The sequence below is a fragment of the Dromiciops gliroides genome, chromosome 4 (genome assembly GCF_019393635.1).
Source record: "Dromiciops gliroides isolate mDroGli1 chromosome 4, mDroGli1.pri, whole genome shotgun sequence".
NCBI classification, from domain to species: Eukaryota; Metazoa; Chordata; class Mammalia; order Microbiotheria; family Microbiotheriidae; genus Dromiciops; species Dromiciops gliroides.
The window spans coordinates 229195574-229210588 of NC_057864.1; the positions used below are offsets into that span (position 1 = coordinate 229195574).

General features: G+C 38.5%; 1 protein-coding gene across 1 annotated transcript in view; it reads right to left on the reverse strand.

Moving 5' to 3' along the window:
* FOXK2 (forkhead box K2) overlaps nt 1–15015 on the reverse strand; it is a 131269-nt gene that overhangs the window by 34969 nt on the left and 81285 nt on the right. The window contains 1 exon segment of the mRNA XM_044002746.1: nt 1567–1761. Coding sequence (XP_043858681.1) covers nt 1567–1761 — 195 coding nt within the window.

Below are 15015 nucleotides of genomic sequence, written 5' to 3' on the forward strand. Positions count from 1 at the left end.
AGATATAATAGTAATGAAAGAGTCTAAAATATTGTGAAAATTACCAAAAGTTGACAGAGAGACACAATATGAGCACATATTGTCAGAAAAATGATGCCAATAAGACTTGCTCGATACAGGGTTGCAACAAACCTTCAGTTTGTAAAAAACACATATCTGTAAAGTGCAATAGTGAAATACAACAAAACAAGGTATGCCTGTAGTTTGCAAAAATTAAATAACTGACTTGAGGGAAGAGTGCAATTTATTACTGAAATTCAACAAAAGTCTTTGCATAATAGTGGTCTGAGACTGAGAATGGGAAAGGACTATTGTGGTCATGGTTTAGTAGTCATAGCCAACAATATACTTATCCTATTTGAATCTAAGTATCCTTGGGTATTTTTAACTATGACAGTCATTAAAACCAACTATCTTATTTAGATTGTTTATAAAACCTTTAAATCACTGTATTACATGTTAAATCAAATTTTAAAAGAATGAAATACATTATTGTCATTTAAATATATATAAAATATCAACACAAAAACGACTAAAATATTGATCCACTAGGTTATTAATGTGTTAAAGCAAAAAGATTTATGAAGTAAAAATCATTATTTTAAAAATATTGTTTATTTCCTCTGTATCCTCTTAAACATACATATTAGTACAGTAGTGTGTGTATATGTATGTGTACATAGTAGAGTGTGTGTGTATAAACTTACATCTATTGGGGGTATATACAAACATTTTTTACTGATAGGCTTGTGTGATAAAAAAGGCCTGGAAACCATTTCGCTAGATCAGCCTCCCGAGTAATTTATTATATTTAAATTTAAATTTAATTTGTTCCTCTTGTTTAAACAAACAAGCAAGCAAGCAAACTACATACATACATACATACATCCCAATTGGCAATGAAACCTATTTGTAATAAAATAGTTGATAATGGAAGATGATATAATATAATGAAAGGAATACTGGACTAGAAATTAGGGGAGTAGTATTTGAATTCTGGCTCTGCTACTCATTACTGTTGAGGCCTTCGAAGAATCAATCAATCAATAAGTATTTATCAAGCAAGTATCTACTATGTTCTAGGATGTCATTTACAATGTCTTGACTAGTTTCTATCTCTGCAAAATGAGGAAGTTGGAATAGATGCCCTTAAAGTCATTTATAACTGATATCTGATGTTATGAAATCAGGATGATCTAAGTTGAGTGTGGGGTATATTAAACAATTTACCATCTCTGTTCTGGCTATAAAACTGTTCGGAGTAGTTTCTCTCTATATATCTCAGTACTACAAATATTGTTAATAAGACACTAAAGATATATTAGGTGCTCTAGGCAAAGCCTAAGAAACAGAAATAAGACAGTTTCTAGTATCTTTCTGAAATAGTCTTGAGGCTTATTTTTTAAAAATGTAACAAACTTAATTGGTGAGTTAAGCCAGATTCTTTAATGTCAAAAAAAATATCATACTTAAAATATGTGAGAGTTTAGCAAGTAAATTTTCTTTGCTTTTATATTCACTGTAGACTGTTTATATACATACTTTTAAAGAAGTCTTATAGTATACCTGATAGTTCCTGTGGGAGAAGGCAGAGGGCTGATCAGGTGAGCCATGTTGTCAGGAATGTTTATTGTTAAGGGAGTGATCTGAGGCTGCACAGGCTTAACTGGGGACTCTGGGGCCTCCTGTTTTTCCCTCTTCTCATTGGACAGTGCTGTGAATGTTATCTTGATGTTTGTGCTAGGAAATCTGAAGGTACATCTGAAAAATAAAAACAAAAAGATAAGTATCTGTTTGGAAGGAGAACTGAACAAAGATTTAAACATTTTTTAAAGACAACATTACCTAAGGGAAAGTTAAGAAAGAAGGTTTTTTTTAGTTCATTTCTCAAAAATATTAGTATATACATGTTTCTTTAAATATACAAAAAGGTTCAGTATATTATGTCATGAGATACACAAAAGCTACCACTACCAAAGTTATATAGATGTCTTCTGGAATAAAAATAGGCATGTTTTGTACCTTTAAAAAGGAATGAAAGGGTAGCTAGGTGGCACAGTGGATAGAGCACTGGTCCTGCAGTCAGGAGGATCTGAGTTCAAATGTGACCTCAGACACTCGATACTTACTAGCTGTGTGACCCTGGGCAAGTCACTTAACCCAATTGCCTCACCAAAATAATAAAAATAAAAAGGGAATGAAAATGTGAATTAGACAAATTAATGAACATTCAAAATTATAATGCAGTCATGAAATGTATATGTCTTTTAAAATAAATGCTCAAAGACACATAGCTCATTAAGTACATCTTTCGAGAGGCAATGTGGCATGGTAGACAGAGTAGCATCAGAGGGTCAAGTACCATACTAGCCACTTAATCCTGGGAGTCATTTAACCTCTCAGTACTTCAGGCAACTAACTCTATAAGGATAAGTTGAGGAACAGGTACAGATCTGCATTAAGTTGACTCACCAAGTGGCAAATCAAAGGTTCTTACAAAATTAAAACAAAACAAAAACCCCAAAAAGAACAGAGCACCTTACCTGAAGTTAGGAAGAAGACCTGAGTTCAAATGCAGCCTCAGACACTAACTAGTCCCTGGGTGAGTCACTTAACTTCTTTCTGTTTCCTCAACAGAATATAGGGATAATAATACCACCTACCTCCCATGGTTTTTATGAGAAGCAAATAAGGTTATGCCTGTAAAGTGCTTAATACAGTCCCTGGCATACAGTATCACTTCATTTTGTTTCAATTCCTTTCCCTCCTTCCTTCCTACTACTCCCTCCTTCCACCTACTTTAACATCTTTCTTATATCCCTAAATCTTCTGAAAATGAGGATAACTAACATTGTGAAAATCTTAAGGCTTCTTCCCTTACCTACCAGAAGTCATACAGGATAGCATTAAATTCAATATTTTTGTTGGCTTTATTTTTTTTGTAAAGGGAAACTTCAACCTCTCTTTTCTTACCGCTCCACCAATCAAACAAGAGCATTCATTATTATAAAGTGAAAACATGCATTAGTGAACAACTACATTTTTGCCAGAAGTTAGGCACAATATGTTTTTATATCACTTTCCCTCTTAAATTAAAACAAATGAAAATAAAATTACTACCTCACAATATCTCAAAAGAAGCTAAACAGCTAATCAATTTAATAAAGAATAAATATAAAGTATAATTGAAATTCTAAGTAGGTTAATTTAGTAAGAGGGCTGGTGATAAATATAATACTACTATTTCCTATTTGGCAGTTGGCCAAATATTGAAATCACTAAGTGCCCCTTCAATGTCCCTCCTATGTTTGACTGGACCAGTGAAACATTATCTATAATGCTAAAATGAAATATAATGAAAAATGATACTTTATACATCTCTAGTGTGATAAAAGAAACAAAGTTACCTTGCAACAGGTGCAAAAATGAATGCAATATTCTATGTAATAGAAACATCAAAGCAGGTACTGTGCTATATATATACACTATAAATAAAAATAGTCCCTACTCTAAGGGAGTTCATATTCTAAAGGATAACCAACATGTAAATATCTAGAAACACACAATGTATAAAGAGTAGATGGGGGGCAGCTAGGTGGCGCAGTGGATAGAGCACCGGCCCTGGAGTCAGGAGTACCTGAGTTCAAATCCGGCCTCAGACACTTAACACTTATTAGCTGTGTGACCCTGAGCAAGTCACTTAACCCCAATTGCCTCACTTAAAAAAAAAAAAAAGAGTAGATGGGAGGTAATCTTAGAGGTGAAGGCACTGACATCTTTGGGAATTAGGTCTTAACAGAATTAGCTCTTAACAGAAGGTAGGATTTGAGCTGAATTTTGACGAATATCAGGGAAAATCAGAGTTGAATCTGAGGAGGGAGAGAATTCCAGACACGTGACAGTTTAAAAATTACAGAGATCACACACAGATATGGGAGAGAAAATGTTGTGAAAGCAACAGCAAGTAGGAAAATATAGCTAGATTAAAGTATACATGAAATAGAATAAAGTGTAAGGAGATAGGAAAAAGCTAGAAAGGGGACAGACCACAACAAACCTTAAGTGGCAAACAATGATTTTATACTTGATTCTAGAGGTAAATGGGAACTACTGGAGTTTATTGAGTGTAAGGGGAGACAAGGTCAGCCTTTGGCTTCAGGAATATCACTTTAGAGACTGAGTGGAGGATGGATTTGAGGGGCAAAAGATTTGAGACAGGGAGACTAATAAGAAGTCTATTGTAATAGCACAAGGGATTCGAAGACATAGAGGTGAGGAAGGAGTATATTCCAGGCGTGAGGACAGTCTGTGCTAAGGCAAGGATATAGAAAATAAAAGGCAGTGAATCTAGTATGAAAGGGAGTATGAGGAAATCAGTCTAGGAAGATAGGTTGATGCTAATGTGACTTCATGGTTTCAATGCCCTCCAGCATTTGTCATTTCTGATAAATGTGAGGTGGTATCACAGAGTTGTTTTAATGTACATTTCTCTAAAAGTGATTTAGAGCATTTTTTCATATGACATATGATAGCTGAAGGGAGAGAATTCCAGACATGTGAGAGGAAATTTATTTTTTAAAATGAGAAACTATTAGTGAGAATCAGGTGGAGAGATTACTAGAGAAAAAAGATCCATAAAGGGTGGCTGACTGGCAGATATTTTGGGGATGTGAGTCTAAAGTACTTGGAAAGGTAATGGCAGCACTGTCATATACTCAAGCAATCATGATTCATAATGCAATAAACTGAGCCCTGAAATGACATTTATATGAGCCTAGAGTAGTCATGTTTGTGTGGGATCTTAAATATCTTTGAATCTTCCCTTTGAGACATTCTGCCAGTATGTTTAACAGAAACTAAATTTTGAACATTTTAAAATGAAAATTTCAGTCTAAGCTAATATGGGCTGAATTAGATGGGTAATGGAAGAAATTTTTGATATTATTTCAAAGGTACCTTTTAGAAAAATGTAGTTTCCCTGATTATCTCTTTTCTTTAGGTCTACTTATTATTATTTATTACTGTATATTCCTTCCATCCTATTTTCTTCAGGTAAACTTTCTTTTTATCCTGTTTTCAGTATTTTTTGTGCCTCCTTTGTCAACCTATTGACTCTCTTTCTATATTTCTCTTGCATCATTCTCATTTCTTTTTCCAATTTTTCCTTTATACCACTCATCTCTTTCTCTAACTTTTCCAGGAATTCTTGTTGAGCTTGTATCCAATTTACATTTTGGGGGGTGGGGTGGGCCAATGGGGGTTAAGTGACTTGTCCAGGGTCACACAGGTAGTAAGTGTCAAGTGTCTGAGACCGGATTTGAACTCAGGTCCTCCTGAATCCAGGGCCAGTGTTTTATCCACTGAGCCACCTAGCTGCCCCTCAATTTACATTTTTTAAAAAAAGCTTTTCTTGTAGCTGTTTTCACATTGTTGTCTTCTATTTGTGTTTTGAGCTTCCCTGTTACCATAGTACCTTTTTATGGTCAGGTTCATCTTCTTCTTCTTCTTCTTTTTTGGTTGTTTGCTCATTTTTCCAGCCAATTTCTTGATTTTAAACCTTATGTTAAAGTTGGGCTCTCTTTAGCTGGGGGTAGGGAGGCACTGCCAAGCTTTAGGCTTTTTTGTGCTGCTATTTTAAAAAGCTAGTTCTGGGGAGGTCTGCAAGTTTTTGGGGCTTCCAAAGTGTTATGATATGGGGAGAGGTGTGGTCACTGTTTTCATGGTCTGTGCTCTGGTCTTTGCCTAGTAAGGGCCTCTACTCCCCTGTAGCCTCAAGCACTAACCTTCCTCTCTGCCTTGGAACTGTGACCAAGACCCCTGCTCCCTTGTGGCTAACCACAAGTATTCTTCTCTGCCCTGGAACTGTAACCTAGAATTGCCTATGGGGAACAGAGCTGCCAATCAGTGCTGCACTAGTGCCAACAAAGGGCCACCTCTTACCATTTCTGAGCTGAGAGCTCCCAAAGCTGTTGCTGCCACCTCCAAGGCCTGTGCTGGCACTCCTGTCACATTGTGCTGCCACAAGTACATGCTCTAAACAGGCCTCTACCTCAGTGTCACAGACATCTCCTTCCAACCTCCTAAGTTTTCACAGGCTGGCAAAACATCTCACTCTTGACCTTTTGTTGCTTCTACTACAAAATTTGGTATGAAGCATTATTTTAAAGTTGTTTGAAGGAGAATGTTGAGGGAGTTCAGCCTGTACTTGGCCATCTTACCTCCATTCTCCACTGATAGTTTCAGATGTCATTTTATGAAATAAACTGGCCAGTATACTCTACTCTGCTGACATGACTCTATTCTCATTTGAGAAGTACAATTACCTCAGCCAAAAGTTTAGCTATGTAAATATCTTCAAAATTAGTATTTCTCTTAAGTCATAGCAAATGCTAGAGAACTCAAGGATGCTTGGCATCTGAAACTATGTTGGTACTAAGCAGCATTGTTACAATGTTAATGTCCCTTATCACCAGGGAAATGCTGTATTTAACCTATTTACCACTCTTCGAATTTACCACATTATATTTAAACTATATTACCACTCTTCAAATGCTGGGCTCTTAAAAAAATGGTGTTATAAAGATAGGGTGGCCTTATAAAACTAAAGTCAGTGATCACTGCAATATTTTACAGGCTAAAAAGGTCTATGATAATTCAAAAAAAATTTTTTTTGGTGTTTTTTTTTTTTGGCAGGCAATGGGGGTTAAGTGACTTGCCCAGGGTCACACAGCTAGTAAGTGTCAAGTGTCTGAGGCCAAATTTGAACTCAGGTCCTCCTGAATCTAGGGCCGGTATTTGTAAAAAGTATGTTTGAAATACTCAAGAAAAGGGAGGCACTAAAATTAAGAAGAATCAAGAAAGGCTTCCTGGAGAAAGTGGGATTTTTGGATAGGACTTATAGGAAGCCAGGAGATAAAGATGAGGAAGAAGAACATTCCAGGAATAGGAGACAGACAGTGAAAATAAATGGAGTTGGGGGATAGAGTACTTTGTTCCAGGAATAGCAAGGAAGGCAGTGTCACTGGATCACATTCATTATACATGCAAGATGGAATGGAAGGTATAAGAAGATTGGAAAGGTGGAAAGAGGGTGACAGCAGTCCACCAATATGAAAGCAGGAGTTGGGGAAGAGAGAAAGACTGTGAGAGCTTTAAATGCCAAAGAGGACTTTATATTTGATCTTGGGTGGAAGAGGGAAACACTGAAGTTTGCTGAGTAAGGCAGTGGGGTGGGTGTGGCAGATGATGTTGTCAGACCTAAATTTTGGAAAATCTACTTGGCAACTGAGTGGAGAATAGACTGGAGTGGTCAGAGACTTGAGGCAAGGGAACCAGTTGGAAAAGCAGTAATCCAGGTGAGAGGTGATGAATGCCTAAACCAGTGTGGAGATTGTGTGAGCAGAAAGAAGTAGGCGTGTGAGATGTTTGTGAAGGTGGAAACTATAAGATTTGGTACTGGACTGGACATGTGGGGTGAGTGTGAGTAGATAAGAATGACTGAGGGTGATGGAAGGGATGACAATACCCTTGGGGCCGGAAGGCATTTCTGATGCAACTTCCCTTGTAGCAAGCAACCCAACTTTCACCTCACACACAGCCCCTATATGACTTCCTCTTCTACCTTCTTTCCTTCTGAGGCTTCCCTGGTGAAGCTTCCTCCCCTCATGAAACCTGATTGGCTCTAGTTTCTCTGATGCAGCTTCCTCGGGTGGGCTAAGGGCCTCTCAGACTTAGTGGGTACCTGAGACCAAACAAGTTCCTATGACCTGATGAGTGCCTAATGACTGCCCAACTGGACATTTCCAGATGGAAACAAGGGGGGCTGTGTCCAAGGAGCCAAGTGCTGCTGTATCCTTGTTGTACTTCCTTGCTATGTTCTAGAGCAAAGTAAACCTCCTCCTCTGTCAAAATGTTCAGTGACTCACAAGTTCCTTATTTCATCCCAACATCAAACTTGAACTAAGAGAACGCTACCTTTAGAATCGTGCCTAACAGTAAGGAGGATATTTAGAAGAAAAGGTTAATGTTTTGTTTTGGGTATGTCGAGTTTTAGATCCAGTTCAAGATGTTCAAAAAGTAATGCATGACTGTAGTTCAGGAGAAAGACTAGGGCTGGATATAAATATCTGGGAATCATCTACATAGAGATGGTAATTACACACAGAGGTGCTGATGAAAACACGAAGTGAGATGGTCTAGAGCAAAAAAAGAAGGCCCAGGACAGAGCCTTGGGGGACACCCATGGTTAGGGAGTATGACATGAAAGTAAAAAATACTGAGAAAGAACAGCTGGAAATAATAGAATGGGGAGAGAGCAGTGCCACAAAATGTAGAAGACAGAATACCATGTGAGGGGGTTCAACAGTATCAGGTGCTTCAGAGAGGTCTAGAAAGATGAGAATAGAGAAAAATTAGACAACTAAAAGATCATTGGATATTTTGGAAAGGGCAGTTTCAATGAAATGATGAGGTTAGAAAGCAGACTGAAATAATCTCTTTTATCTTTTGTGATTACTTCTAATTTTTTGTTTGATTAACAATCCACCCCCTAGTCCAGGGATTCTTAAACTGTGTTATATCATCAATCCCTCTGGTAAGACTTATGGACTCCTCAGAATAAAGTTTTTAAATGCATTAAGTACTTAATATGAGAATTAAAAACAATTACACTGAAATAAAATTTGAACTTTCTTCACATTTATGGAAGCCCTGAAAGCTATCCACAGACTTCTAATTAAAACCCCCTGTTCTGTATTTCAAATATATCAAAGAGGGGCAGCTAGGTGGCACAGTGAATAAAGCACGGGCCCTGGAGTCAGGAGGACCTGAGTTCAAATCCAGCCTCAGACACACTTACTAGCTGTGTGACCCTGGGCAAGTCACTTAACCCCAATTGCCTCACCGCCCCCCCAATAGTCAAATATATCAAAGAAGAGAAAATACATGTACAAAAAAATTATAGCAACTCTTTTTGTAGTGGCAAGAAATTGGAAATAGAGGGGATGGCTATCAAGTGGGAAATGGCTGAAGAAATGATGGTATATGATTGTGAAAGAATATGATTTTGCTAAAAGAAAGGATGAGGGAGATGGTTTCAGAAAAAACCTGGGGAGACCTATATGAACTGATGCAGAGTGAAATGAGCAGATCACTGTACACAGTGGCAGCAATACTGTAACAATGACATAAAAGACTTAGCTACTTTCATCAATACAATGATGTAAGATAATTTCAAAGGACTGATGATGAAAAATGCTATCCACGTCCAGAGAAAACTGAATTCCAAGTGCAAACTGAAATCATTTTTTCACTTAAAAAACAAAACAAAACAAAGAAAAAACCCCTGTCCTATCCCTAGTTTGGAAATATATCTGATTGTAGGATACCAATTAGAAAACTGCATGCTTCTGGATAAGCCTGCATAGATGTAGACAGTCTAGCTCCTCCACCTTCATCAGAAACCCCCAAATTGCATGAAACTGAATTATGATCAAGAAACTAAAATTGTACAAAGAAAAAATCAGCCAGAAACCCTTGGGCTATAGGAAAAGTGACCCACTAGAAAAGCTAGTGCCAGGACAGAAACACATATAGTCTCTAGAAGCAGCAAGAATGAAGGTCTCCCACAAGTAAGGTCCAGGGTGGTGAGAAACCCATAGCATGAGCCTTGGAAGTAATTGGGAGCATCAGCATTCAGCCCAGGCATGGCCACACTCAGACCCAGACAGCAGATACCTATGTACTCTGAGACACCACAGAAGTCACTGAATTTTTAGGCTCTGAACCTCAAAGATCAATACATATCTAAAATCTACATGCCTTTTAGCATCAACACAACTGAGGAGATGGAAGTCAGTGCAAGATCCCAAATGACCCAGGTCAAAAGTAAGCTGTGTGAACCAAAAGCCCAGCAAGAGACACAACTGCTCTTCCAATAAATTTCTAAATTTCTCTTGATTTTTATGTCTGCATGAAAGTCTTAACATTCCATTAATGGTCTCCATTAAAAGCATATTCATGAGGCTTTGGAGGATAAATATAAAGTTTTAGTTCAGGAAAAAAGACACTGATGAGTTAACAGAAGAAGATACTGGCCACTATAAAAAATTATAAATCCAAAGACAAACCAACGTAGAAGAAGAAAGTAAATCACAACAATTGTAAGCGGAGACTCAGAAAATAAAATTTTGACAAGAACTTAGTGATTAATAGAAAGAAATGAAGGCCAGAGGTAAAAAAAATAAAAATAAAGTATAAGCTCTGGAGGAAATAATTTGAGGGAGAATAAATGGCTTAGAATGGAAAGTAGTAAAATTTACCCAAGAAACAGGCTCCTTGAAATTTAGAATGGACAAACATAAATTCATGAGTCCCTAAGACAATAAGAAATATTAGAACAAAATCAAAAGATTGAAGCAATAGAAGAAAATATAAGGAATTAAAAACAACTAACTTGCAAGAAAGGATAAATAATTTTAAAATTACCAGACTATCTGAAAACCATGATTTAAAAAAACTAAAAAGCATGAACATTATGTTTCAAGAAATTGTTAAAAGAGGGGCAGTTAGGTGGCACAGTGGATAAAGCACCAGCCCTGGATTCAGGAGTACCTGAGTTCAAATCCGGCCTCAGACACTTAACACTTACTGGCTGTGTAACCCTGGGCAAGTCACTTAACCCCAATTGCCTTACCCCCCCCCAAAAAAAAATCTAGAAGAAATTGTTAAAAGAGGGGCAGTTAGGTGGCACAGTGGATAAAGCACCAGCCCTGGATTCAGGAGTACCTGAGTTCAAATCCGGCCTCAGACACTTAACACTTACTGGCTGTGTAACCCTGGGCAAGTCACTTAACCCCAATTGCCTTACCCCCCCCCAAAAAAAAATCTAGAAGAAATTGTTAAAAGAGGGGCAGCTAGGTGACACTGTGAATGAGCACTAGCCTGGGAGTCAGGAGAACTTAAGTTCAAATCTGGCCTCAGATTTGTGTGACCCTGGGCAGGTCACTTAACCCCAATTGCCTCTAAAAAGAAAAGAAAAGAAAAGAAAAAAGTCATAAAAAATTGCTTAGATCTTTGAAAATCAAAGGCCAAACAAAGTGAAAAGAGAAAGAATCCACTTCCTAAAAGGAAAAGTCCAAGGAATGCCACAGACAAAATCCAGAACACAAGCAAGCAAGATAGTCCCTGACTTTAAGGTACTTACATTCTAATGGGGAAACAACACATAAAAGATGCTGGAAGGGGAGTGAGAAAACACTGCTAAGTAGGCCTAGACCCTGGAAAGATATGGCAAAAAGCTCCCCTATCAAAAGCCTCCAAATGAAAACTCTCAGAAACATCACATCCAAACTCCAGAGGTTTCAGGCCAAAAGAAAAAAAAATATTGCAAACATTGATTAAGGAGTTCACATACCAAAGACCTTCTGTCAATATCACACAAGACCTGATAGATTCTACTAAAAATGAGAGATCTTGGAATACCATACTCCAAAAGATATACACTTTGGGGGGGGGGGGCAATGAGGGTTAAATGACGTACCCAGGGTCACATAGTTAGTAAGTGTCAAGTGTTTGAGGCTGGATTTGAACTCAGGTCCTCCTGAATCCAGGGCCAGTGCTTTATCCACTGAACCACCTAGCTACCCCAAAGATATATACTTTTAACCAAAAATAATTGATCCTACAAAAGTAGCTAAGTATCATTTTAGATATTTTATATCGAGACACACAAATGGAATTATTTGCAAGCCCCCAAGGGAGCTTGTTTAGTCAGGAGGGGCAGGGTGTCCAGAAATTTCTCAGGAAGTATGGCAATTGACAGGACTCCTCCTCTTAGCCACCTTGAAAGCTAAGCCAGCCTAATCCTAAAGTGGGCCTCAGAAACACTAAGAAAGTCTGCAGATATTCATGTCTGTTCAACACATACATGGATGTTCCTCAGCCTCTAGTTGAGTTAAACTATGGAGTAGAAAGGAGAGTAGCTGTGCACCGCCCCCCACCCCCCACCCCGCCAGAACCAATGAATAGTGTCCTAGAAAATGAGAAATCCCCAAAGTTATGGTCAGGGAATACTTCAAAGACCCTGTGAGTCTTGAAGGGAAATTCCGCCTAACCCCTGCCCTCTGTCACGATTACAGGATGGTGTGAAAACGGGGGGAGACAACCAGTGGGGCATCTTATAATAAAGGAGGGTCCTCCCAGGGTTTACGGGGTTCTTTTTACTGACTATGGGCAATAGAAGTAGTCCAGGCCTATAAACTTTGAGGTGAAATTACTAATGATCTCTGTTAGGCCTGAATTGCAGGGCAGCTATTAGGATGGTGGCTATATAGGTGGCTCACTGTGGTATCCTAAAGGATAGCTTCCAGAGAAGTCTATCAGAGACCATAAGGTTATCCTAGGGCACACCAATCCAAAACCTATCAGAGAGAAATGGCAATCTCTTTACTGTCCCATCTATATTCATAGACAAAGCATGATTGTTTCCAATATTATGAAGAAGGGGAAATTCAAACCTTGGATTTGTTGTCCCTTTTCTTTTCATAAGTCAGCATCTAAGCTTGTTTTCTTAAAGAGTAGGGAGCTCTGGATGTCTGGAGCTATGTTGTGAGGGAGAAGGTCTTGCTTGGGGTTTTTCTGGGGAGGGGTTCACTAATTGAATGGGGAACCCTGAGAAATTCTGGGGTCCTGGCAGGCTCAGGTCACTTTATTGGCATACCACAATGTTAATCAGGTCATTCACATAGCCATTGGCCTCAAGGTGGCCTGACTTTTTCTGAGCCCACCTACAGTGCTCTCATTTTGCAGCCCAGGGCTTCTCCTATATCATTCACAATATCATCTGCAATCATGATGGCCTAGGGCACTTCCGTGCTCATTTCCTTTAAGGCTGCCTTAAAGAACTCTGAGACTAGTTTCCTACCACTTTAGCACAAATATCACAGGCATTATTACAAAACCTTCATGTATGGTTTAATGTTCTCATACATGAAGCTAACACTGAGTATCAGGCCATCTTATTTCTTTGTAGTAGTACCTTTTTCCCAGGGACTAGATTCTCCAGACTGATGGGAACTTAGAAAGCTGCATTCAGATTTTGTTAAGAAAACCCATCTTCTGCATCTGTGATAACAATCTGAACTCAAGGTATTCATTTCACTGAATATAGAGCAGACATAATGATGAAAAAGCAAATGGGACTGCAGGCCTCACTCCTTCAGAATCTATGTATCCAGGGAAAGAGATGAGATTTCATTCACCAAAATATCAAATTCCAAATCCTGGCAGCTAGGTGGTGCAGTGGATAGAGCACGGCCCTGGATTCAGGAGGACCTGAGTTCAAATCTGACCTCAGACACTTAACACATACTAGCTGTGTGACCCTGGGCAAGTCACATAACCCCAATTGCCTCACCAAAATAAAAACAAAAACAAATATCTTAGGGGCAGCTAGGTGGCGCAGTGGATAGAGCACCAGCCCTGGAATCAGGAGGACCTGAGTTCAAATCCGGCCTCAGACACTTAACACTTACTAGCTGTGTGACTCTGGGCAAATCACTTAACCCCAATTGCCTAAAAAAAAAAATTTAAAAAAAATTCCAAATGCTGAAACAATTTCAGGAACCTGTCCAGAGATTTCTAGGATTCTTCCATATAGAACTACAATTTCGGGTCTGACTGCTTAATCCTAGGTATAGCCTCAATGGGGGTCATAGGCCCACAATTCAGCCTCTGTGCCCATCCTGTCATCATCACATTGGCATAAAAGGGGTGGGGAGAAACCCTGGCTTGGGCAGCAGCTAAAAAACCATTAGTCTTCCTTTTCAGTGGCAGTGCAGAAATGTTTGGGAAATAAAGTGTGAAGGGGGCAAGGTCATGGTGGCAGAGATGGAGAGTGGGAAAGGGAGGGGCAGCAGCAGGAGGAGGTTTCTGATTTTTGTTAGAATTTTCAAAAAAACAACTTTTAGTTTTTGTCATTTCTATTGTCTTTGTTTTCCAATTTATCTAATTCTTTTTTGTGCTTATTTTATGTTTATTTGTTGATTTCCTAATTTTTAAACTGTTTTATAAGTTCATTCCTTTGCTTTTTTTCTTTTGCTTATTTATGTTCTTTGAGATAAAACCTTTCCTATAAGGACTACTTTAGCTGAAAGAGCACTAGATTCTAGAAGAGGCAAAAGATTTGGGTTCCATTCTTCAGGTTTTGTTACTGTCACTTAATTACTATGTAATCCTATGATACAGTGGGAAGAGCACTGGCTCTGGACACAGAACTTGGGTTCAAATTCCATCTCTGTTGTTTATGACCTGTCTGACCTTGGGTAAGTCATTTCCTCTTCTTGGGCTTCAGTTTCCTCACCTGAAAAATAGGGAAATTGGACTAGACAATTTCTAAGGTTCTTTTCAAATATAAAAATCTATGGCTCTTGAAAACTAAAACTCATACCCTAAATAATTAGAAGAGAATAAGAGGGGCAGCTAGGTGGCGCAGTGGATAGAGCACCGGCCCTGAAGTCAGGAGTACCTGAGTTCAAATCTGACCTCAGACACTTAACACTTATTAGCTGTGTGACCTTGGGCAAGTCACTTAACCCCAATTGCCTCACTAAAAAATAATAATAATAATAAAAAATTAAATTAGAAGAGAATAAGAAATGGTACCTTTTCCCAGCTATAGTTAGGAGATAAATTATTAGCCAAACAAAGGATAGAGGCAGTCACAAAATGTAAAACAGATCATTTCAATTAAATGAAATACAAAAGCTTTTCCATGAACAAAACTGAGGGAAAGGGGGTGGCTAGGTGGCACAGTGGATAAACCACTGGCTCTGGATTCAGGAGTTCCTGAGTTCAAATCCGGCCTCAGACACTTGACACTTACTAGCTGTGTGACCCTGGGCAAGTCACTTAACCCCAATTGCCCTGCAAAAAACCAAATAAAAACAAAAACAAAAAAACAAAAAAAAGCTGAGGGAAGGAAAGAAATAGAAAGGGCAAAAATCTTTGTAAATTCAT